This window comes from Grammomys surdaster, unplaced genomic scaffold (genome assembly GCF_004785775.1).
Source record: "Grammomys surdaster isolate TR1022 unplaced genomic scaffold, NIH_TR_1.0 275, whole genome shotgun sequence".
Classification (NCBI taxonomy): Eukaryota; Metazoa; Chordata; class Mammalia; order Rodentia; family Muridae; genus Grammomys; species Grammomys surdaster.
This window is the reverse complement of record NW_021604716.1, coordinates 194,949-220,448: the sequence shown is the minus strand read 5'-3', so window position 1 is coordinate 220,448 and position 25,500 is coordinate 194,949. Positions and strand designations below refer to the sequence as shown.

The 25,500-nt window shown below is 47.7% G+C and overlaps 1 protein-coding gene across 3 annotated transcripts in view; it reads left to right on the top strand.

The window, feature by feature from the left end:
• Appl2 (adaptor protein, phosphotyrosine interacting with PH domain and leucine zipper 2) overlaps nucleotides 1-25,500 on the top strand; it is a 45,785-nt gene that overhangs the window by 15,864 nt on the left and 4,421 nt on the right. For 2 of the 3 annotated variants that reach the window (XM_028776964.1, XM_028776965.1), the window contains exons 3-17: nucleotides 2,217-2,276; nucleotides 2,763-2,834; nucleotides 6,460-6,547; nucleotides 9,538-9,579; nucleotides 9,704-9,762; nucleotides 10,513-10,659; nucleotides 13,943-14,025; nucleotides 16,561-16,719; nucleotides 17,956-18,144; nucleotides 19,332-19,374; nucleotides 19,493-19,549; nucleotides 19,631-19,719; nucleotides 21,741-21,899; nucleotides 22,060-22,112; nucleotides 24,384-24,558. In XM_028776964.1, coding sequence (XP_028632797.1) covers nucleotides 2,217-2,276; nucleotides 2,763-2,834; nucleotides 6,460-6,547; nucleotides 9,538-9,579; nucleotides 9,704-9,762; nucleotides 10,513-10,659; nucleotides 13,943-14,025; nucleotides 16,561-16,719; nucleotides 17,956-18,144; nucleotides 19,332-19,374; nucleotides 19,493-19,549; nucleotides 19,631-19,719; nucleotides 21,741-21,899; nucleotides 22,060-22,112; nucleotides 24,384-24,558 — 1,475 coding nt within the window. Of the gene's footprint in view, nucleotides 1-1,708; nucleotides 1,768-2,216; nucleotides 2,277-2,762; nucleotides 2,835-6,459; nucleotides 6,548-9,537; nucleotides 9,580-9,703; nucleotides 9,763-10,512; nucleotides 10,660-13,942; nucleotides 14,026-16,560; nucleotides 16,720-17,955; nucleotides 18,145-19,331; nucleotides 19,375-19,492; nucleotides 19,550-19,630; nucleotides 19,720-21,740; nucleotides 21,900-22,059; nucleotides 22,113-24,383; nucleotides 24,559-25,500 lie in introns of those variants that run through there. The other variant, XM_028776966.1, reaches the window with a different exon arrangement.

Below are 25,500 nucleotides of genomic sequence, written 5' to 3'. Positions count from 1 at the left end.
GAGACCAGGAGGGGTGAGGCCAGGCGTGGAGGGAGGTGAGACCAGGATGAGTGAGGCCAGGAGGGGTGAGGGGTGAGACCAGGAGGGGTGAGGGGTGAGACCAGGAGGGTTGAGACCAGGAGTGGAGGGGAGTGAGGCCAGGAAGACCAGAATTAGATAGACCTGAACTCATGGCCCTGTCATGCCACCAACTAGCCAAGTGACACTGGACAATCAGCTCAGCCTCTTGGTGCTTCAGTGTGCTTCATCTGTGAAGTTGTTAGTCATTCAGACCTGTTCTATAGAGGGGCCGCAGCGGTAGAGCGCTCACTGCTCTTCCAAAGCACCCAAGTTTGGTTCTTAATACCCACTTTGGCTGCAAACTGCCCGGAACTCAGCTCCAAGGGGTCTGATGCCCTCCTCCAGCCTCCATGAGCATCCGCAGACGGCTTACGCAGAAATAAAAAATACATTATTTAAAACTGCATTACAGGGATATCAATACTAAACGAGATAACACATCAAGTATAGTTTTTGGTCTGAACTAAGCACCCTGTCAGTATTAGCTGCTATTTAATGATTTTTTATGAGATGTGTGTGTGTGTGTGTGTGTGTATGCATGTGTATATATTAAAGGCAGGTTTATTGGGAAGCTGCTCTCTGGTGAGTTCACTGGCCCCAAGGATTGAGGCAGGGGATTTGCCATGGGGAGGTGGGGAGGAGAAAGAGAAAGAGAGAAAGGACAGGTGCAGAGAGAAGAGAAGGAGAAGTAAGAGACAGTATTTAATGATTCTTTAGTATGCAAACCCCAACCCTCAGGAGCCAGCCTCAGGCAGATGCCAAGCTCAGACAAGTTCACCTTACTGGAAGCAGGGGACTTTTTGTGTAGCCGGAGGGCAAGACCCTCTCTTCCAAGCATCAGTGCTGTAGGTAGTGGGTTGGCCATTTTTTCCTTGGGCTCTGTATTTATTGCCATTTGTGGTAGAGCCCTATATAGTTGGCAGTGGTCTTTGCTCACAGTTGGAGTTCAGGAATTGTTTCAAACTTGGAGTTTAGATTAATCTTTTGATCTGTTCATATACTTATTCATCAAACATGCTGAATGGCTGCTGAATGCTAAGAGCTGTTGCCTGTCCCTGTGTAAACAAAGGACATAGTCCTGTGTGTCTGTTTATCTGCTTCCTTGACCCTGTGACTGCTACTTGTGGCCAGTTGCAAAGGAGAAGGACACAGAGGGCAGGGAAGGTAGCTAAAGTCAGGGCCTTGCATGGGACTTTATTCTGGGAAGGAGGGAGAGAACCATGTTTTGTAGCCATGCCTGTTCCATAGGGCAGTTGGAGGTAGCTGGAGGGTCTTAGGATAACCCTGAGATGATGAGCAGCTGGACCATAGCTTAGAGGCAAGTGTTACATGTTCTAGGTCTGCCGAATTGGTAGGAGGAAGACGAACCGGCTGGAAGATGGCAGGATCAGGCTGGACCAGCATAAGAGCCTTGCTGGACACTGCGGCTCTTCAGCAGTGCCTCTCTCTGATCTTCTGGAGCCTGGGAATGGCTATGCTTCTGCCTCAGACATCACAGGTGCCAGGTCCCAGGGCCACACCCTTCCCATGACCTTCAGCAAGAGCTGAAGCTGGGTCCTGAGTCTGCGTGTGACTGTGACCTCTGTGCTCCTTGTTTAGACACCATCCACAGGCTGCTCCTGAGAGCTCACCAGTGTTGGTTCCTTGTTCTGGAAAGCTGATTCTCCTGGCCGGCTCCCTGGCTTCCTGTAGGGTTTGCTTCATTAGGTATCTCCCTGCCCTGGCACACTCAGGTTTGTCCTTTACAGCCCTCGTCACGCATGTAGCCAATGTTCTGCTGACCCCTTCCCTCACACATCTCAGAGGACTGGGTCGGTGTCTGCATTCCTTTGGTTCCTGACTGAATAACAAGAAGGAACAGTTTGTTAAGGGCTTTATTTGTTCTAAAGCAGGTTGGAAAGCTTTGCTTTGCCTTAGTGTTACCCTCTAAATGTTGCCCAGACACAATCTCCACGTATGGTAGTGCAAACAGATAACCTCAGTAGGCTGAGCCATGAGGCTCTTGAGTTCCAGGATACTCTGGGCTATGTAGTGAGACCCTGTCTAGAAAGAAAAGCAATCACTTCCTGGCATACACAGTCCTTGTCAGTGCTGCTCTGGGGTGGCCCATACCAGTGACACGACAAACCTGACCTGCTCTGCTCTTCTCCCCACAGAATGAAATGTGCCTGGCCACTCAGCAGCTTTCGAGGCAGCTGCTGGCATATGAAAAACAGGTAACCAGACAGTGGCTGTGCAGTACAGTGCAGTGCCCAGGAACCCAGGAGGCCCCTACAGGGGGCTACAGGGTCTCCAGAGGTACCCTGCAAAAAGGTCCTGTCTCCTCCCTCCATCTTCCTTCTCTCTCTTCCTTTCTTCTATGCCAGGGGTTTTTCCTTTTATCTTTTCCCACTGACAAATTGTAACTGGGATCATCCTGAAGCCTCTGTGAGGATCCTTCAAGTACTCATGAGGGTCCTGGTCTCCAGGAAGGCCCAGCCACTCAGTACCAGCCACCAGGACAGAACCCTAGAGATACCATCCTGTCTAGACAAAATGGTGTGGCCAGGTTGGGGTGTTGTTATATCTCTCAGACAGACTGCCTCTGCTGTGCCCCTGGGAGAAGAGAGGAAGTGGGTACCCGCATGGGATTTGGGGGTGAGTTTCCAGAGTGAGTTTCTGCATTTGTTTAACACCCGGGTTTTTAACTCTCTTTGTTCTAGAATTTTGCACTGGGCAAAGGCGATGAGGAAGTAATTTCTACACTACATTATTTTTCCAAAGTGGTGGATGAGGTAAGACCTGGAAATTTTTCTTTATGAATTTTTTTTATCCGTTTTGACCCCTGTGCATTTTAGAATACCTCAGATTTCTGAGGCTCATTCCGTCATAGAGGTGATATTAGCACTGCAGTTGTGATTTGGAGGGAAAATAGACCACAAGGATTCCGAGCATTCAGTTTCCTGGCTTCTCGGCCTGCCTTGGTGTGTCTCCCTCTATAGCTAGACAGCTCTAAACAATAGGAGTCATTGTCCTAAAGCCTTGGAAGTCAGAAGACTATCCCAAGTAATCTACAAGGCCATGCTCCTGAGGCATAGATGGAGCCCTTCCTTCCCTCTTGGCTCCTGGTGGCTTCTGCTTGGCTTGGCTTGGGGCAGCATCCCCCACATCTCACTGTGACTTAGCATGGCCTTCCTGCCACCTGTGTTCTTATCTTCTGTCTGCGTCTTATGTTATAAAGACACCATCACTGAGCCCAGGGCCTGCCTGGAAATTCAGGGTCCTTTCCTTTTCCTGGTTATATTTGCAGAGACCCTGTTTCCACAGGCTCTCATGTTCTGGGTTCTGGATGGTTGTATTCTTTGAGGGGAACCCAGTTCGACCCACCTTTTATTGTATTTGTAGGAAACCATGGTTATAGGAAATTGCATAAATCTTAGTTGTAAAAATCATAAGTGGGCTGGGAATGTGGCCCAGTGGCCCAATATCTGCCTAGGATGTGCAAGGGTTTAATTCAGCACTGTTTAAAATAAAAACCCTCAGAGCTCCAGTACTGTTGGTGCCAAGAGACCCTTCTACAACACTGAGAAGTATAATAAACCCCAGCTTTTAAAGACTTAGCAGTGTGGTGTCATAAGAAACATAGTGGAGAAAACAGGAAAGAGTGTGCAGTGGCCAGGCACTGAGTCTGGGTAAATCTGCGTTCTGACGACATTCGTATAGAACTGTACAGTTGCAGGCCCTAACCTTACCTCCGTTCACTGAGCAGCGCAGTCACCTGTGCTGTGGAGAGCTGTATGGGAGGCACTGGAGAGGAACAGTAAACTGGCCATCTGTTCTAAGCTTGTTATTGTCCCATTGAACTGTGGGGAAAAGACACTGAAACTGTTTCTCTGGCTGTATCTGCAACACCTGCAGAGCCCCGAGGGTCCCACAGGCTGAAGGCCCAATCCTACAAAACTGCCCTGACTTTAGGCACCAGTTGTAAGTCCCAGGCTTCTGGTGCTTCTGACTGACTGGCTAAAATTGGAGGTTAGTAATTTGTAGAAATGGGCCATAACTCAGGACTCATTGTGGTTACCAGTTATATTAAGATATCACAAAGTACACAATGACCAGCTGAACACGGTGACACGTTGGCAAGGTGTAGGGAGGGGCACAGAGCTTCCTACCTCTCTAGGGACACAAGTGCCAAGGTTCAGCAGTCTGGAAGCTCCTCCTCTCTCAGCTAAACCAATCTAGAAACTTCATCACAGACATGCCTAGAGGTTTATTTCTACAATGATTACAACTCTATCAGGTTGATAGTCATGGTTAACTATCATGCTTGTCACTCCTGCTGTGGGGACTCTTTAAAGTATGTCAACAGACCGGTGAGACAGCCCCGTGGGAAAGGGCCTGCCACTATGCCTGATGTGGAGCTAAGTCCTGAAGCCACACGGTAGAAGGAGAGAACTGACTCCATAGGTACGCCGATGCACACATGTGCACAAACACACACACACTAATGTAAAAAAATATGTTGAAAGGGTATAGAATCTATTTAAAAATACAATTACAGAGCAGCAAAGTAATATTTGAGAGGTGTGAAGAATTTTTTATTTACTCAATTTTATGATTGTTAACCATGAGTAAATAACTCGGAGAGGCAGTGAGATGTCTCCCCCAAATCACAAATCACCCATGTCCATAAGTAGAAGAGAGTCACTGAGGGAACGAGGCTGGTTGTCAGAGATTGGTTAGGACACGCAGCTTACAGCTGCTCCTCACTGCCTTCTGGGAGGCAGGGTGGGTCTCTTGATGGACGTGAATCATGGGTACTGTCAAGGAGTCTGTAGGGTCAGTTCACACACGCCTCCTGACGTCTGACTAAGCTGCTCCAAATAGGTGGCGGTATGAGAAGAGAATGGCTTCTGAGGTAGCTCTTCTGTCTGTACCAGAACCAGGCGAATTTTAAAGATGAGCCAGCTGGCCCTGGGAGGAGAATGACTGAGCAGGCAGGACAGATGCATATGGCACATTCAATAGAATGTCTAGGAATGAGATCTTTCTTGTGACTCTGAGTTCCTTCCTTATCCTCACAGAGGGCATGTCACCATTTCCTGTCAGAGCATTTTGAAGCACAGGATGGAGGCAGACCATCCTCTTTGCATGTCCGCAGCAAAGCTCTATGTGGTTAGATGTCATTGGCCTGTGCATCGCTCATGTTGCACATGGCGAATGACATGAGTTCTACCCTTAGGAAGAGAGAAGCACCAGGCAGGAGGAGCCCTAACATGCATGATCACCCGCCTGCTTGCTTAGTGTCTGAGCCCAGAGTCACCATAGAAGTGTTTGTTGACATTCAGTTAGCTGTCGATGAAAAACATTAAGTTTCTTACTGTGAACATTCTAGGAAAACCCCCCAGCCCTCCAGCCCCAGTGGCAGTTACTAGTATGGCTGTCTCCTTGCATTCTTCTCAGAAGAAACTTGCCACTCTTCAACTGGGCTGAGATAGAGACATTAATGATATTTCCAGACCTGGCAAAGGATTGACCTTAGATCTTTAACCTGTGACCCCAGAGGACAAACCCTGTAGGAGAGGCGCATTATGCATGGGGTAGTGGCACGCATGCTGCCGTCACTGTTGAGGACAGCCTTGCTGACTGCTGACTCCAAACATGACCGTGAGTCCCCCACACTAGGGACAGTCCCTTCAACTGGCCATCGCTGGTGCCTAGTGTGTAGATTGTGCAGTTTGGCAGCACTGTGACAGGCAGAGCACACTGTGTGCTGGGTTGTGGAGAAAGATTGACTTCACTCCTAGCCATGGTTACATCCCCTGTTTCAGTCATTTAGTCATTCGTGATCTGAATTTAGAGAGTTGTTTGCCTTGAGTCAAAGGAGGCTCAAATAACCCCCAGTTCACAGGGTGAGCGAAAGCTCTTGGAGGGCAGCATGGGAAGCTGGCACATAGACGGTGCCATCCTTTGTCTCCTCCGTGGATCTACTGGCCGTCTGCTGGGCGTGAGGTTGGGCCAACCAGTTCCCAGCAGGCTGGTTTTTCTGGTGTGGCTATCGCCCTTGTGAGCAAGGTTGTTGACAGGCCTGGTGAGGTGGCAAGCCACAGAGTCCTACTAGCAACCTGCAGTCAGTGCCAGGCAATGCAGTGTGTGGGCTCTAGGAGGGTACAGCCTGGTCTGAGAATACAGAGCTAGGGTTTGCGCAAAGACGCCTTTAGCAAGCTTCACTGATGTTGTGAGCCCGCCTGTTGTCATCATGCTTCTAGGCCTGTCTCATTTCATGTATTAGGGCCTGTATTTGAGGACATCCAGCTGAACCACTTGGGCATATAGAAGTGTCTGTGGTGATCTCCTGGAAGTGCAGCCATATCGGTAATAGTGTGTATAATTTTCTCAACTAAGTCCTTTTGCTTTCAGCTCAATGGTCTGCACACCGAGCTGGCCAAGAAACTGGCAGACACTATGGTTCTTCCTGTTATACAATTTCGAGAGAAGGATCTCACAGGTAAAGTAGCAGGCCCCGTGCAGTTACCTTCTGAATGTTAATTTACTTATTGATAATTCTTACTCCATCCTTTCCTTTTAACACATGGCTGTCGAGAATGCTTTTAAAGCAGTTTCATTCAGCAAACTATTCTTGGTTCTGTACATTCCTGGTTCAACTAAGGGAGGCCATGGGCAAACAAAACTGACACAGAGGCAGATAATTGTAATGTCAAGCAGTGAGGCTGCAGAAGGGATGGCTAGGGACTGGGGAAAGCACTCTAGAGGCCTGGACACTTCGTGGGCCAAGGGTCTTGGGTCTCCTGGGTGCAGATGGCCTGAGCTGGAGTCTGAGTCTGCTGTAGATGTGTGCATGGAGATAGGGGTGCCAGGGTGGAGGCGGCTGTTCTTGAGAATCGTGGACACCTAGGACTTCGAGGTGGACGCTTGGAGAGGGAAGGACGGTGGCGCCAGGCACTCTCTGTGGAGGCTGGGGGGTGGGGGTGTCCTGGGGCACGCCTGTGAGCACACTCATGCTCAATAGAAATCTGAGTGCTGCCCTCTTGAGTAGCCTTCTGAGGAGATTTCAGGTCTTAAACTGAAGTAGAACCATGCCATAATTTTTAGATGTATTTGAAATCAAAAGTAGTCCGAATGAAGAGTAAAAATTCATTATTCTGGATAAAAATTTGCAATAGAAAAGTGAATTAAAATGCTTCAATGTTGGTGACCTTAATTTCATTTATTACTTAGGCAGTAAAGAGTTGTGTATTATCGAAACAATAGAGAAGATTAGCCTGGCCCCTGTGCAAAGAAGTGAGAATTTGTGAAACATTCTGTATTAGAAAAAAAAGAAAAACATACAAACACACAAACAAAGAATTGTATTTGAGAAGACTGACTAAAAACAAACGAACAAAACCTAAAAAAACAACCTTAATTTAAAATACACAGACACACAGACACACACACACACACACACACACACACACACACAGACAGACAGACACACACCAGCATTGGGGCTGAAGAAATGGCTCAGAGCTTAAGAGCACTTGCTGCTTTTGCAAAGGACTCAGGTTTGGTGGCCTCCAATAGTCTATAACTCTAGTTCCAGGAGATCCTACACTGCCCTCTGGCTTCTATGGGCACCAGGCATGCACATGGTACAGAGACATACATACAAGCAAAACACCCATGCTTATAAAAAATAACAACCTTAATTTAAAATATATGTAATCTTACACTCTCTTCTGGGTAGAGAAGCTATAGTAAATGCAAAGGCAAATACTAAAAATGGAATTCCTCTGGCTGTCCTTGTGTTACCTGGGGTTGTGACAGTTATCAAACTACTATAAGCTCCTTCCAGGGCTCCTTTGACAGCCCTAACACTTCATAATTAAAAAGTACAGAGTAAGGGACTGGTTTGATGGTGCACACCTGGGATCCCAGCGCCTGAGAGAATACTGAGGAAGACCAGGCATTAATAGTTGTCTTCGGCTACAGACCAAGTAAGAGGTCAACCTAGGTTTCATGAGACCTTGCCTCAAAAGCTTTAAAAGCAAAAAAGTAATGTATCTGCTAGACTGCAGGTCTGTCTCTTATGTGGGGGGCGGAGGGAGCGGGGTACACAGCCTAGACTGAGCATGTCCAGCAGCCCTTGTGACAGTGGCCTTCTTTACCAACTTCTGAGGTCTAGAATCTGAGTTTACAGTTGCTTAGAATGGCCATTCTTTTGCAAAGGAGAATAAAAATGTTCAATTTGTCATAAAAACAAACATTTCTTGTTTATGAAAACCTAATCAAATTACTCTGTTCACATGACACAAAGACAGAGACTTGAGGCATTTGACCCCAGCCAAATGTGAATCTGGTCCCAGTCTGCTTACATAGTGCTTTAGCATACATTTTACTGCCTTTTAATTTTAAATTAATTTGATTTTTATATATGGATGCTTTGTGTGACTGTATATATGTGTGCCTGGGATCTCTAGAGGTCAGAAAAGGGCATCTGATGCCCTGGAACTGGAGGTACAGATACCTGTGAGCCTCCATCTAAGTGCTAGGAACCAAGTCTGAGCCCTCTAAAAGAGCAGCAAGTGCTTTTAGCCACTGAGCTGTCTCTCTAGTCCCTTAAATGTTTAGCTTAAGCTGCCCTTGAACGCATGATCCTCCTGCCTCCACCTCATATCATACCAGCATCCAGCACAGCCTGCTTTCATTCATCGGTGCCCCAGAGGAAGTATACCTGAGGAGAGCATGAGACATAACAAGCTGTGGGAAGACAACGCCGCTCTAATCGGAGTAAAAGTAAAGAGAGCGGAAATGTGGGAGGGAAGGGCAGAGCAGCCCTTGGGAAGAGGAGAGCAGCCCAGCACCAGGGAAGGTGAGACCAGCATAGAGGTTGTAAAGTGTTCTGTTGTCTGGCATGCTGGCGTGGATTCTGTTAGAAGGTAGGACTCGTCACTCCTTCAGGGTCTGCTCTGTGTTCTTCAGTGTTTCCTCTCTGGCCATCGTCATTCTCTTGGTGACCGTCATTTTGGTTTGGGGATTGTTATGTCATCTTGGTGCATGACGGGTGAGGTGCCATGCTGTGGGGTCATGGTTATTGGTGTTGACTTGTGGCTGTGCAGTATACCAGTTTGTGTCATTTTTCACTAGAACAAGCACCATGCCTAGTGGTGATTAATAAATCAGATTTCTTCAGTGGTGGTATCAGGAAACTCTGCGCTCCTGTGTGGTCCCGTGTAAGGGAAGATGGCCTAAGACACTTGAGGGCCTGAGTGTATAGGACAAATACCCGACCGTGTCCTGTCTACCCATTCCCAGGAGTCCATTTCCCTTACAGACCCCTGGGTGTGAAGTGTCACTGTGGCCACCAGGCCAGGGGCTGTGGGAGCTGAGGACCAAGGGGCTGTGGACAGAGCATGTGCCCTGATCCTCTCAGGAAAGCAGAGCCCTGGCTTCCCACGGCCCCGGCTCCTCTAACATCTTTTCTTTTCCCTTGTTCAGAAGTCAGCACTTTGAAGGATCTCTTTGGACTTGCCAGCCATGGTAGGCGTCTTTCCAGTTTTGGTGCATGGGCTTCGGCTGTGCATAAGTTTGGTGGGGGCAGGGTAGACAACCGATGTTCTTGCCTTTTGACCCTTCCTGATGCTCAAATGTCTTTTATTTTTAGAGCATGACCTGTCAATGGCAAAATACAGCAGGCTCCCTAAGAAGAAGGAGAACGAGAGGGTGAGTGTTCCTTCAGTCGTGTGTGTCACTGACCTCAGCTCCTTCTGTGACATCTGTGAATTTGTGGCATTGCTGCTGTGTGGTGGAGCTCTTCCCCTTTCCTGAGTCTGGACCTTCATAGTTTTCTGCACCTCGTGTGTAGATCTTGTCACAATTCTAAGCACTGGTTCAGAGCCACTGTAAATTCTATTCATGTGCTGATTGGCCTCTGTGTGGTGTTCTGTCAGGTTGTCTGGCTCCCGTACTGTGTGTGGTGTTCTGTCAGGTTGTCTGGCTCCCGTACTGCTCAGTCACTTGAGCGCCTGTTTAGCTGTTGGCTGATATATTAACCCCCACTTTCTAGGCGTTTCACTACCCCAGGTAACTGAACCTATCTTCATGCATACATTTCTTACTTTCACTCACAATTTCCTTGAGCTGAATTATTTCCTGGGACTATAGACTTGTGCATGAACCAAAATGTGTGCGGCTTTGGTACTTGTTGCTAAACCATTTTCCCAAAGAGCATCATTGAGCACTGCCACTTGGAGGGTATTGGTTTTGCCTCATACAGTCTCGGGAACTGAGATGCTGTCACCTTGGTGATTTCATTGAGATTCCCTTTTAAGCTAAGGTGGACCCTTATCTCTGTGCCATTATGTTAGTCATGAAAATGTTTATGATGAGCTACTAACTATGTTTGAAGATTTGTGCTCTGGCAAAATTCCCAGACCCTGTGAGCAACTTAGAGTTCCCTTTCCCTCTCCCCAGGTGAAGACGGAAGTTGTGAAAGAGGTGGCGGCCGCCCGACGGAAACAGCACCTCTCATCCCTTCAGTACTACTGTGCACTCAATGCACTGCAGTACCGCAAGCGGGCAGCCATGATGGAACCCTTGATAGGCTTTGCCCACGGACAGGTAGGGGATCTCCTTCCCATGAGAGGAAACCCCAAAGCAATGATCAGGAGAAATGGAAGCATTGTCATGGCAACAGATGCGCAATACCCTGGGGAAGTTCCTAAGGCTCAGCTCTTACCAGAGCTTCCAGCTGGACTTGACCTGTGAGGCTATCTGTTCAGAAAGCTATGGCCACATTCCAAGCCTCCCTCAGGGAAGAGCCTGCCTGCCTTCTGAGAAAGCGAGTCCTGGTTCTGCTTTCTGCCCAGGCCAAACGGCTGGTGTTGAGCCGGTGTGTACACATGGCTTTCACAGCCGCACCGCAGGCTCACCCCACCCCCACCCAGGCTGGATAGCTAGCTTGGAGCAGGGGTGTGAATGTTCCTTTCCTACTCTGCCCCATCAAGCTCCCCCTGGCTGGCTCATTTGCAGATGGTATGCCCCTGAAGTTACTGCACGTGTGCTTCCTCCTGGAGCATAGGAAATTGTACCTGTGCTTTCTGAAGTCTCAGGGGACTTAGTCGGCGTCTTCCCTCCTAGTTAGTGATCTACTGATACTTATCTTAGAGATGCTCCAGTTTAAAGATGTTGACCCAACCTCCATGGCACAGGGCGCGGCAGTGCCAGCATGAGCTTCCCCTGCTTTACCCCTCTGTGACTCTCAGCCCTTATGTCATACAAGACAAATGCACCCAGAGTCTTAGGTCATTTGATAATCTATGAACCAAAAAATGACGTGAAGAGACAAAATGTTTCTAAGACCAGTTACCAATTTAACATACATGAGCATCTCTGGCTTTTAAATTACATATATTTCAAAAGAAATACCTCACCAGCTTTACTAAGGGAGGGGTGCATCTTTAAGCAGCCAGCCACAACTGTCTATTTTCCTGATGTAGTTGCTACATGTTGAATGAGGAGGTCACTGAAGTCAGCTTATACCTGCAGAGGCATTAATTTTAGTAGGGCAATCTAGCCTCTCTGTCATCTGAATAAAGATCTCTAATCCAAAACTAAGCACTGTCCCGTTGGGGCGTTCAGCCCTCAGCAGAGCCACCTAGCTCCCACACAGTGATCACTGTGCTGACTCTTCAGCCTAGCCATGTTAGAGGACTCTGCTTCGCTCTCTGTGATTACGTCCTGTGTGCCCTCCCTGGCCTGGCAGCACTTGCTTGGTTGGTGGACAGTTTCACAGGACCCAAGGGATATGGCCAGCAGGTTCCATGCTTTCTCCCAGCCAAGGACTACACTGCTTCTCCTAGCCAGGCTTTTTAAATGATTGCAGATTGGCTACAGGAGGGAGGAGGAGAGTTCACTGCCGTCACACATGAAGCCCTGGCCTAGGAGGGCGGGGCTGTACCATCAGATGACTTATGGCAGAAGACTGGGGAGGGGCATTTCATGTTTCATTTGGAAACTCCTCATATAAGACATAGAGCTAGCGATCTCTCAGCTGAGTGTTGTCTGACGCTGTGAGTTGTTGTGTGACTCAGAAGCATGTGCTTTGCCTCAGCCCTTGGATATCAGTGTCTATGGCCCCACCTGTGGTAGCTGACAGTGTGAGCACTGCACCCCAGCCCATCGGGTACAGACTACCCAGGCTTCGTCACCTACTTGCTACCTGCTGTGGCTTCTCTGGTCCTCAGAAGATAGGCTTGAAATCGATTTCAGTTCCGCAGCCTCAGTACTGGGTTTTATCAGTTGTATAGGTTTTCCAAAATCACACTGTGTGTGTGGGGGGGCCGGGGGGCTTACACATGCCATGGTATACATGTGGAAGTAAGAGGACAACTTGATAAATCAGTTCCTTCTATCATGTGAGTCCTGCAGCGCAAACTCAGGCCATCAGACTTGGGGACAGGTGTACTGAGCCATCTTAACAGCCCTGTGAAATCCTGGAGTGTGTAAAATGGCCTTTCCTATGGTAAGTGCTAGATAGTGGGGCTGTAAATCCGAAACCTGTGCTTGGGATTGGGTAACCACAGAGAGCTCGCAGTGACTGGAGAGCAAGCCAGAGGCTTAGCGCAATGCCCCAAAGGAGGTCAGCAGGGAAGGACAAGAGCCCCAGGTGCTGAGCCATAGGAAATGCCAAAGGCTGACTTAAGAGATGAAAGCTCACTCATGAGCATCGTTTGTATTTGATGTTGCAGGGATTGAAATGGATTTACAATGTTAATCTGAGGTAAAGGTCAGCAGGCCAGAGCCTCCGGTGTGTGTATTACCGAGTGGGGATAATCCTGCCCATGACTGTCCATACTCTCCCTGACCTAAGGACAGGTGCACACATTCCCGGTGTTCTCAGATTAGAGGGAAGAATATCCCAACACTGCTGATAACACCCACTGGCCACACTCAGCTTCCAGATGAGCCAAGGCCAGGGTCCTCCTGTCTTGTCTCACAGCTACGAAAGCCTTCACAAGGGAAGGAGGCTGAGCTTTCCAGGCTCAGAAGCTGCAGCCTTACTGTCTCTCTTGCCCATGTCTGGCCTTTCATGTGTTGGCACCCAGACCTGGAAGTGAGGATCACCCCAGAGTCCCAGGAAGCGAGTAGTCCTAAGTTCAACACCAGACCCCTCAGCTGGAGTTTCATTCCAACTTCCCGGGTCTTAGGCGCCAGTTTCCCATAGGCAGAGAAAGCACCCATCCCAGAGCCCTCGGGAGCAGACATCCCTTACCTGTTTTAGCAGCTGCTTGATGCCAGATCCCCTCTAGTGCTGTGGTCGGAAGAGGCTCTTAGGAGACTTCAGCTCAGTTTCCAGTTTGCTGTAGCTCAAGTCATCATCCTCTGTCTGTGTAGTCCAAGTCCACAGCTCTGCTGCTGTGGATGGCTCAGTGAGTGTGCTCAGGCAGATGGTAGCCCTCAGTGAGGGTGGACATCTCATGCTGTTCTCCATCAAATGTTTGTCCGTGCCCTGCTGGGCCTGAGCATCTGTCACGTGGCTCTGCTCCACTTAGTGCAAGAGGTGAAAACTGGCTTAGTACTCCTAGAAGAGAAAGCCCCTGGTGGCAGTCTCACAGATGGTCAGTTGCGATTGCTGCAACTGCTGGTATGCACAACGGTTCATTACCTTTCTTTATTCTGGTGTCCCCTGAAGGAGACACCACAAGGTCGTCAGGCTCCACCTTCCTCACTAACAAACTTGGGCCTTCTCAACCAGTATGATGGAGGTAGGCGACAGAGAGATGCTAACTGATTGCCAGCAGGAGGGGCTGGTGACCACAGTTGTCCCACAGGTCTCCTAGTTAGGGTACTGGCCAGTTACCTTCCCAGTTGATATTCAGAGTACTGCAATTGTATCTTTCAGATTAACTTTTTCAAGAGAGGAGCAGAGATGTTCTCCAAAAGTATGGACGGTTTCTTATCATCTGTTACAGACATGGTTCAGAGGTAATGCTGCTCTTAGGCGAGGCACTGTCTTCCCAGTGAGTCAGCCTCTTTGGGAGGTACGGGAGGCTTCTTCTGCTTTCAGAAGGTCACCAAAGCCCCATCACCCTGCAGCAGGCCAGGTTCTTCCAACATGAAAACTTTACTTCCCATGGAGTCTAGGCACCTTGGGGATCAGAATTGCCTATGTTGATGTGTAGGTGTCACATGCTGTGAGCCGTGAGAGGTGGAGATTAGCTTTCCCTCTAGGATTATGGGATCACATCCAGAAGTGCTTTGACTTTTCAGGAAGTTCTAGCTGTCGTACGAGTTTACCCAAGCCTTTGCAGTTACTTCAGTGAGCTGTGGTGCAGCCATGGAGCACACTCTTCAAACCCCGTCACTTTCCTCAGATGGTCTTACCTGTGCTTGGTGGTTGGGAGCACTGCCCCGGCTCCTGGCTCCTGCTTCTGCCCCCACCCCCTATGATGAGAGCTCTGAGGTGGCTCATGGGCCACATCTGCAGACTAGTTTGACCAGAGCGTGGATGTGTCGCTCTGAATACCTGTCCAGACTGATATGTGGGTTGTGTCTGGGGATGGAGTGCTATAGTTTAAGATACAAATTGGTAGAGGAGGAGACAGGAAGACCAGAATTCAAGGCCAGCCTGGAGTACATGAGACCCTTTCAGAACCGCTCACCCTGCCCCCAAAGAGGGAACTCCACAGAGTGGAGATAGTGAGTGTGGGATGGAAAGCGCTCCTCATGCTCTTCTCTCATCTCTTTAAGTTTCTCTGTTAAGTTATGAAGTTTCTCTGTTTTGTTTCGATTTTTTTTTTTTCTTTAGGCAGGGTTTCATTCTGTAACCCTGGGTGGCCTGGACCTCAGAAAGATCTGCCTGCCTCTGTTCTGCTCTGCTTCCTGAGTACTGGGGTTAAAGGTGTGCACCACTATGCCTGACATTAGTACTGAATTTCATGCCTGAGAGTAAACACCAGCATTGTTCTCCAGGCACAGGGATTCTCCTGCCACACTGTACGCAGGTGCAGCCCGCCCCTAGAGCTCAGCTGAGGGCCAGACAAGGCAACGTGGTTTCAGCCACCCTGAAGAGCTAGGCTTTTTTAGTCCTTAACCCCATAGTGATATATTTGTGAGTGCATATTAGAAAAATACTTAAAAAATGAAACAAACAGAAGACCCAGGGAGCTTTGAAGAGTTGCAATTGAAGCAGTTACTTTCCTCCTGTGCTCTTCGGGGTCTTGGGAGCTTCTGATTGGTGCAGGAGTTTGAGTCTCTCTGTATGGGGCTTGGGAGAGCAGAGCAGCTACTAAAGCTGAGTGGTATGCCCAGTATCACACTGCTGCACGTGAGCTTGCTGTACAGGCCCTGCTGTACAGGGGCATGTCTCTGAGCATGCACTCCTCTTTCAAGAGGCGACTCTGTCCACACAATGTGAAGGGCCTTTGTGTGTCTGTCCACTGACTACCTCTGTTAGAATCCTGTATGTGGTTGTCCTCCTCCAGTCTCCACCTTACCCAGGCACGGTGCTGCACACCTTTAATCCCAGCACTTGGGAGGCAGAGGCAGGCAAACTCAGTGAGTTTGAGGCCAGTCTGCTTTATACGGTGACACACAGACACACACAGACACACACAGACACACACAGACACACACAGACACACAGACACACACACAAACCTTCACCTTGGCAGTGAGTAGCAGGTTAGGCCAGAGAGGTTTGATCGATAATGCCAGTCCCACCATCTCAGTAGAGGAGTACTCGGTCCATTCAGATATCAGAAGAGCTGAACACTCACCCAGACAAACTGAGAGCTGGGTGGAATGTGCAAGCTTAGAGAAGAGGAAATCCTGAGCTCTGACCTTGAAAAACTGGTCCTTGTGACTTTGCTGCAACTGTCTGTCTCATTCCTGACTGCCATGGCTCTATCTTCTGTGTAACCTCATGTCAAGTGGGTCTCCTTATCTCTAGTATGCATTCTCCAGTGTGTATGCCACATGGGAATTCCTGTCCTAGACTTTACAGCCTACGTCTGGTCATTGGTTCCCTTATTCTCTGTGAGCAGTCCTTGACCAGTGAGCCTGTGCCATCTTAGGGCATATTATGACTATCTTAGAACATGCCTTGGCCTTGACTTATTCTTGTACCTTGGTATTTCCTGGCCATTCCTGTCTCTCACAGCTTTCTCAAAGCCTGAGCTAGGCAGTATTGTTCTGTTCCTTTCCTCAGGGGACGGAGGGATTTTGATAGGCTACCTGTACCTATGGACCGTGAGGATGGGCTCACTGAGCAGTTCCTAAGATCTGTATCAGCAGAGATGAACGTGGTACCCACAAACCAGTATTGTTCTAGAATGGTAGGCTTTCATCACTTCTGGTAATACAGCTTTCTGGGCATTAGTAAAGAGGGTACATGGGAAATTGGTGGCTCCATCTGTAATGCAGGATGCTTCAGTGGGTGAGGCAGGCCCTGCCATCCGTGGCCTAAGAGTGGTGAGTCGGCCTGTGGAGAGTGGCTGACCTGAAACCTTCCATCTTAAGCATTCAGGTGGAACTGGAAACTGAGGCAGACAAGATGCGGGTGTCCCAGCAAGAGCTGCTTTCAGTCAGTGAATCTGTTTACACTCCGGACATTGATGTGGCCACACCGCAGATCAACAGGAACCTCATCCAGAAGACTGGCTACCTCAATCTCAGAAAGTAAGAATGCCATCCACCCTGTGCTGAACTCAGCTTTCCCTGGGAAGTAGCTCCAGAACCCATGTCTCATGTGGCCACTAAGGCCTCTGTGTAGTAGTGGTCAACAAAGGATGACCTCCCACTCCTGCCTGACTTGGGAAGCTTCTGGGTCTGAGTTCCAAGCTGCACTGAGCCGTGGCTGAGAAACCAAGCCACAAGAACCTGGAGTCAGTGCCCTGGACGCTATGTGCTGCCGGCTACGCTTGTTTAGGCGTCATGGCCATTCCCTGCTGGCTGGAGGGTAGGAGGAGTGCCACAGAACCAGGGTCAGTTAAGTCCCTCCAGATTGAATTCTACCTGTCATGGTCTTGTCTTTAAATGTCCGTGTGGAATAAAAGATTGTCAGTTTTATACAACAGTCATACCCAAGAGGCTATGGCTGTTGCCTGTGGAGAGTGTTGGTATTGGTGGCTAACCTGACTGGGATGGAGGTAACCTCCATCTATGGCACCTATGTCGCTGTGTTGATGAGGTTCTAGTTTGTGGGGACCCCTCCAGGGTTAACAGTTACCATTAAAAAATTATTGGAACAAGATTCATAGTGCCTTGCATGTAGTTGTAGCTAGTAAATATTAAACCAAATGTTTCTACCATTCGGCTTGTCTGACATAATGGCTTTTTTCTGCAGCTTTTTCTGCAGGTGGTACCTCTCCCAGGCTTACCAGTGTGAGACCGTAAGCTGATGTCTCCATTAGTTCTGTAGGGAAAAAAATTCCACAAAATTTTGATGCTTTGCCAAGAAGCTGTATTTTCCTCTTACACACAGTCCACCAAATGAGAATGCTCTTCAGTTAGAGACCTAGGATTTTGGGAGAGGCAGTGCAACCCTGGTGACTGGTAGAAACAGTAAAGTTCAGTTCTGCATCCTAGAGATGCAGTTCCTAATTGTGAAGGACAGATTCTAGTTAAGGCTGGTGGGTTTGGAAGCTAAGTTTGGCCACACTCGGGGGTGAGGAGTAAGCATCCGTGCCTGCATAGCTGGCACTGATGCTGTCCTTCCTCATGGAGTAGAACCTAGTCTTCCCCATCACTCAAGCAAAATGTATTTCTGCCACTATTCACAAAGTGAGTTTCAAAGTTTCCTTTTACTGCAAAGCATTTCTAAAAATGCTGCCAGTTCCCAAGAACAGGCAGGTGGTATGGGGTTGCTATCTCCATGCCCTAGTGTTAATGGACCTTCATATACAATTCCTACAGCAAGACGGGACTGGTCACCACCACGTGGGAGAGGCTGTACTTCTTCACCCAAGGCGGGAACCTCATGTGCCAGCCCAGGGGAGCTGTGGCTGGAGGCTTGATTCAGGACCTGGACAACTGCTCTGTGATGGCGGTGGATTGTGAAGACCGACGATACTGCTTCCAGATCTCCACGCCCAGTGGCAAACCGTATGCCTCTGTCTTATTTGGGAGGACAGTGTGGGAAGTCCCCTTATCAAAGGCGGCTAGCTCTAGTTTTCATGTGCCAGTCCTCCACAGGAGAGGCCACATTCCAGGCCTTGTTCTTCCAGAGAATGGCTTTCTGTTCTCTGTAAACAGATGCAGGTGACCACTGGTCCAGCTCACCTTATTCAGGAGCCCCAGTGAGGAGCCAGCTCTGAGGTTTGGAGGAGAGCTATTTGTATATATCCAGTAAATGTAGAAGCAATGCTTGTCAGCAGAGATGGAAGAGTGACTCCTGTGTCCTGGAGACAAGACTAAGGAGGCTGCCCAAGGAGCCATTTAGATCCCGGACAAGACGTGTGAGCAGCACATTCTGCTACAGACTTGTCATTAATCATGAGATCCCCATACCTTGGGACCTTAGGGTCCAAAGAGGTCAGACCTCAAAATGTGGTAGTTACATTATCCTGGAGTTACCACAGTAGAATCTATCCTGGTGGCTCCCCTTCTGTGTGCAGCAGTGGTTTCAGTTTGAGTTCCAGGTCCAAGGAAATACTGCCAGGTGGTGGTGAAATGGTGGAAGCCTGTGGACCATCCTTTCCCAAGTTGGTAGAGCAGTTGGTTGGACACTGTCCTTCCTCTAACAGTGGCCAGTGGCTCATAACTAAGACGCCTGGAGTCTAGTGGTCCTATGTGGTTCCTGAGCATCCCTGGGCCTGGGTCTCCTCAGATACACAACAGAAATGGTGTCTGTGGTCCTTCTGCCACAGTTATAAGGAACAAAGGAGCTGGCGGGGCAGAGTCCTTGAATGAGCTACGGCCATGGTGAAGGTGGAATGCCTTCAGCATACAGACTTGGAGTTCTTAGATACAAAGTTGTGTCTTTGAGAAGGGCGAATACTGTCCTGTCATCATCTAAGAAGAGGATTGAGACAGTCCGCAGTACAGTCTTAGGGTAGATGGTTTAAGTCCAGCCTTCTCACACAGAGGAGGAAACGGAGGCTCGATGGTGTAGTGCGCTGGTGGGAGAGCCAGCCTGCAACCCAATTTTCCTCCTGTCCCCAAATGCTGCTTTGCTGGTGTTAAGTTGTTAAGAGAGACCTGGGAGGCATCCCACCTTTGTGATGGCCATACCTCTTCCAAGGACTCTGCTTCTACCAGGTCCTGTGTTCCTTATATCTTGTTTGTTTCAGGGGAATAATTCTCCAAGCAGAGAGCAGGAAGGAATATGAAGAGGTAAAGCTTTGTCTGCCTCATGTCTGTCCGTGTGTGTGTGTGTGTGTGTGTGTGTGTGTGTGTGTATATGTGTGTGTGTGTGTGTAAGTGGGATTCACTATTCTAATTTCCTCCACAGTGGATATGTGCAATAAACAACATCTCCAGGCAGATCTACCTGACGGACAACCCAGAGGTAATTAACAACTGCGTGCACACCACCTGCAGGGAGGCACCCCTTCCTGGCCTGAGCATGTCTCCTGTGCCTTACGTTTAGGCAGTAGCCATCAAGTTGAATCAGACGGCTCTTCAGGCGGTGACTCCCATCACAAGCTTTGGGAAAAAACAAGAAAGCTCCTGCTCCAGGTAACTAAGGACGAGGAGAGATTGGCCTCTGTGGAGCCGCTGTCTTAGAAACGTGAAATGAGTTGTTCCTGATTCTCACATCCCTCCACGTGTCCCATTGCACCCCGGGCAACAGAAGCAACAGTTATGGCTGGACAACTTAGTAATGTACCCACACTCACAGCACAGAGAGAGGTGAATAGTGAATAGAATAGTGAATCCCATTTACACACACACACACACACACAGGGCTGATTGTCCAGGTCCATAGCCACGCATCACCTTGTGTTAGCATCGTGGTACTGTAGCCGTGTCACCTTTTGTGTGTCCCTGGTCCGGGCTAAGCCTTTCTGCACATGCAGGTTCATATGTGCATCTAAGTTTCCACTTACATTACTACATTTCTGTAATTCTTGTAAGTCTTTCAGTCATGTATTAGCATTGAATAGTTGGGGTTTCTGTTTGCTGTTTTGTTGGAACAGGGTTATGGAAGAGTCTCATTAGATCACCTGGGCTGCCGTCAGATTCACTGTAGCCCTCCTTGCCTCAGCCTCCCAAGTGCTGGAGTTCTAGGTATCCTCTCCCACACCTGGTTTTCCCGTTTTCATTAACTGAACCTTTCCATGCACACAGCTTTCCCTCTGACTACTGCTTAAGGATGTATTCTAGAGCTCCTACATTTTATCTCAGTGGGAGTTTTCAAGTGGTTAATTAGGTAGTAGAGGTTTGTCTTATTTGTTGTATTAATGGCATCAAGGGGCATAATAAAATCAAGACTGTTTGTGTCATTTAGTGGCATGGTAGAAAGAACTCCATCAGATGTTCTACACATACTTAATGCCCTAGAAGGAAGTCCTTAGAAAACTCTTGAACTGTATAGCTTCTTGGGGTTCAGGCACTTGGCATTGGGTCCATAAGACAGATCTGAGTCTTTGTGAAAAGCCTTGGTAATTCCTGCTCATGGACTGCAGGCAGTGGGCTACTCAGTCCCTACGAGGCTGAAGAATTGAGGAAAGAGGCAACAGTCAGAACCAGGTTTAAAACGGGTCGTGCATCATCCGTAGGATGAATTGAAAGGGTTAGTGGGGAAGGGACTGTCTCTAAGCTGGAGACATGATGTCTGTCCACATTTCACCGCATACAAGTCAAGTAGCCATTGTAGTCCCCGTGAAGTATTTAGTTACAACATGCTTGAGAAACCAGAAAATGTTGATGAAAAAATACCAAGTGAAAAGATCCTTAAGGGCTTTTGTGGTCCAGACTGTGTAAGGAATGGAATTGCTATTACATCCCATTCCCTTTGAAGGAGTTTGCACTGTACCTTTAAGAGGATTTTAGAGGGTGGAGGTAAATGGCAGCATTCTAGCCTGGAGAGAAGCAGCAGGGCAGTGTAGGACAGGCTGCTCAGCATGCAAGCACACCACCTGTACTGGCGCTGTCTCTAGCTGCATGTGGGCCACAGTGCAGCACTCAGGAGGCACAGGGTACCAAATACTGTGACTTATTGAAAAGTATCACAGAATTCAGAGAAGGGACAGAGGACCGGCTGGCACAACGGTGTAATGTAGGCTGGTGCAAGGAGAGTTGGCTAAGCATGCAGTGGAACTATACAAGAACAAGGAATGGGTGGCATGTTTAGTGTCTCAAGTGGTGGCTCTAGTGAGTGGAAAGGGGATTTTTGAGAAAATTATAGCAGGGTTGCAGTGAAATGTCAAGTCCAGATGTTTCATTCTTTCAGCTAACATGTCTTCAGTACTTACTATGTGTCAGTGTGAGCTGGCTATAGTCTCACTTCTAAAAAAAATAACCCATCTCTAAGGAAGAAATGAGTATATAAGTCCTAAGACACTGCCCAGAATGGTGACAAACAGCAGGACTGAAGAAGTGACCAGTTCCAGCCAAGGACGTGCAGTTGAGGAAGGGTTGTTTGTAGGATGGACTGTGAGCGCTTGGAGGCTCCTTTGTATCTCAATATGTAAAAGTCGTAGCCCATTAAACAAGTGGTGACATTTGATCAATTTCTTCTCCTTTTTATATTTTAGTCAAAACATAAAAAATTCAGACACAGGAAATGACAAGATTGTTCCCAAAGCAACAGCCAGCATTCCTGAAACAGAGGAACTGATTGCACCTGGGACACCCATTCAGTTTGATATTGTACTTCCTGCAACAGAATTCCTTGACCAGAACAGGGGCAGCAGGTAATACCTGTGGCTGTCTTGGGAAAATGAAAGCCAGTTTGTCTGTGTCTTTACTCACTACAAGACTGCTGCTGTGATACCCTCCTGACTAAGAGTTGAGGTGCTAAGCATCTTGTCAGCTGCAGCTGTCAGGACTGCTGACCTCTGGCTGTTCCCCTAGGCGCACCAACCCTTTTGGTGAAACGGAGGATGATTCATTCCCTGAAGCAGAAGGTAAGTGCCCAGTCTCATGTTCTCTCTGGCCTGTACAAATGAAGAGGGTCCCAAAGGCGAGAAGTCATGTCCTAAAGCTAAAGCATAGCCTAAGAATTCAGATTTGACCCTCCAGCGTGTTCTGTGAAAACTTGGACAAGAAGGCTATCTTACCTTTAGCCATACCGTGCCCTTTTTGAAGTTCCTGCCCAGAAACACTATCAAATCTAATTTGTTATTATATTCTTATAAAGCAGATTTTTCAAAGAGGAAAAACTGTTCATAATTAAAGTGGAATCTTGGTGGCTGGAGTGACAGCAAACATCTATAATCCTGTCAATAGGGAGGCTGAGATGGAAGGATCACTGAATTCAGGAAAGCAGATTTTGAGTCTGAGCCAGGACAATTTCAGTAATCTGGAGCGCTGCAAGATTTCTAACATAGTTTCTTGATGGGAGTCTCACACTGTCTCAAAGATGGAACTCTTTCTAATGACTCTGCTCAAGTTTAATAAGACTTAAGAATTTACAGAAGGAGCCAAGAGATGGCTCAGGGGTTATTTGCTGCTCTTACAGAGGGCCTGGGGTTGCTTTCAACTCCCATTACCCACATGGCAGCTCACAGCCATTGGTAACCCCAGTACCAGAGGATCCAACTCCCTCTTCTGGCCTCTACATGCACCAGGCATGTAAGGTACACATACACATAAAAAATGATTTTAAATCTGCAGGAACATTGCTAGAGAGAAGACTCAGCAGTTAAGGGCATTTAGTGTTCTTGCAGAGGATCTCAAGTTGGGTTTGGTTACCAGCTCCTGTATAGCTGCTTAGAGCTGCCGTAGTTCCAGTTCTGACAGCTTGGCTTCCACAGGCACACACCTTGAGCACACATACACATGTAAGAAAAACCTTATACACATAAAACAAAAATAAACCTTTAAAAAGGATTTGACTAAACAATTTTTTTATTAACAGCCTGTGCTTTAGAAATGACTCTGGATAGTGCCATGTACCTAGCTGTCTCTTCTCGGTCCACACAGAAGTATTTCAGATTCAGCTGGGTGTTCTGGGCTATGCCTAATAATCCCAAAACTGGAAGGACTGAGACAGGAGTCACTTAGTTTGAGACCAACCTAGTCTATGTAGCAGGATCCTACTTCAAATAAAACTATTTATATAAAACTAACTCCAGACCTGGGCTTGGTGGCACACACCTTTAATCCCAGTACTCAGAAAGCAAAGGTAGACAGATCTCTGAGTTCAAAGCCAAGTCCAGGATAGCCAGGGCCACACAGTGAAACCCTGTCTTGAAAGAAAGAAAAAAGATCCACTACGTAGCACGTGTAGCATGTTTTCAGCACGTTAGTTTTTAAAACACAGATGGGGGTCTTCACGTCATCTTTTACTTGTTGCTCAGCACTGTCAGACTGCAACCACTGAGCCTGGCCTACGGCACATGCCTGTGGTACCAGCTATTTAGGGACAGGCAAGGGGCTCCTGAGTGGGTATAGAGATGGCTCAGTGGTTAAGTGGACTGGTTGCTCTTGCAAAAGACCTGGGTTCAGTACCCACATGGTGGCTGACAAGCCATAATTTAGTCCCAGGGGAACAGACACCGTGTTCTGGCCTCCAAGGGCACGGCATGCATGTGGTACACTGATATACATATAGGCAAATCACCATCATGAACCTATGAGTGAATGAATGAATGGGTGGATGAATGAATGAGGAAAAGTTAGCTTTAAGAAAATGTCCTGATAAGTCAATGAATCAGTCAATCAATCAATAACAAATTAGCTTAAAAAAATGTCCTGAGCTTAGGACTTGCTTGGGCTATAGCCTAAGTCCGAGGCCAGCCTGGGCAACTTCTGAGAGCTGGGGATGTAGCCCAGGAGTAGAACACTTGGTTAACGTGCGCAAAGCCCTGGGTCCACTCTGAATACTTGGGGGCAGGGTGGTGCCAAAGACATATACATACAAATTGGCCGTCTTTACAGTCAGCACATTGCAGTTTCCATTTGTTATGGGATGTAGATGTATACGGATTAAGTGTGGCCCAGTAGTACATCTCATTTTTCATAACTATTCAATGGCCTACGAATTCTGAGAGTGGGAAGAAATACAGACAAATACAGACAGTAAGGGGTCAGATCATTCCCACTGCGGGGCCTGTTAACACCGCCATGTTGAAAAGGTGGGTAGAAGGTCCTGCATAGAGAGTTGTTCCCAGGCTCTTGACCTTGGTAGTGCATCTACGGTCATGTGACCCTGAGTGGAGCATGTTTTCTTGCAGATTCTCTTTTGCAGCAAATGTTCATCGTTCGGTTTTTGGGATCAATGGCAGTTAAGACAGACAGCACTACTGAAGTGATTTATGAAGCAATGAGACAAGTCCTGGCCGCCCGAGCTATTCACAATATCTTCCGCATGACCGAATCCCATCTGATGGTCACCAGTCAAACTCTGAGGTATATTCAGTTCACTTCAGACTCTCATTCCTCCCTGGTAAGGAATGCTTACCCATCTGGGATGTTAGGGCTAGCGTTTTTACCATATCCTTCTGCATTTGATATATAGAATAAAAGATAACAGAACCAGATAGTCATGGTAATGCATGTCTGATTCCAGCACGTGGGAGATAGGGTCAAGAAGATTGAAACCAGCAAGAACCTGTCTTCAGATTCCTCTTATTAGTGAATATAGATTATTCCTTACCTGAATAATCTATAATCTTGGGGCCAGCACTCTTTCTGACTTTGTTGTTTTTTTGTTTGTTTGTTTGTTTCTCTTCTTTATTCAAATAATTTTTACATATATATATGTGTGTGTGTATATATACATACATATATAGGTATGTATACACACACACACACACACACACACACACACACACGTATAAAATGAGATACCTTGGAGATGAGGCCCAATTTTACACATAAAATTTGTTTTATTTGTACCTTATACACAGTTACTACATGAATTAATTTTTAATGATTTTTCACCAGAAACAAGGTTTCATGGTGTGGAATTTTCACTGTGGTTTCATTATCTGCACATTTCTAACCTCAGGTTAGAGGTGTACAAACTTGGACTGTCCCAATGATGCAATTGCTGTGCAGTCATCTTGAGAATATGAATCTGTCTAAAGCAAAGCCATGTGCAGCTGGGTAGGAGCCTGGAGGGAGGCCAGGCTCTCGGCACAGGCTGTCACAAGTAATCTGTTCAGTCTGCAGCACACAACACATGCTGCCTACTTAGTTGGGCAGACATGTTTTATCTGCAGTCATGGTGTTTTAGGTTCATTCATTACACATCTAAGTGGTAACAGATACCGGATCAAGTCAGTTCCACCTGCCTCTTCCCGAGTCAGATGCACCACACTAGTTTAGATGATGCTCTGTCCAGGCTTA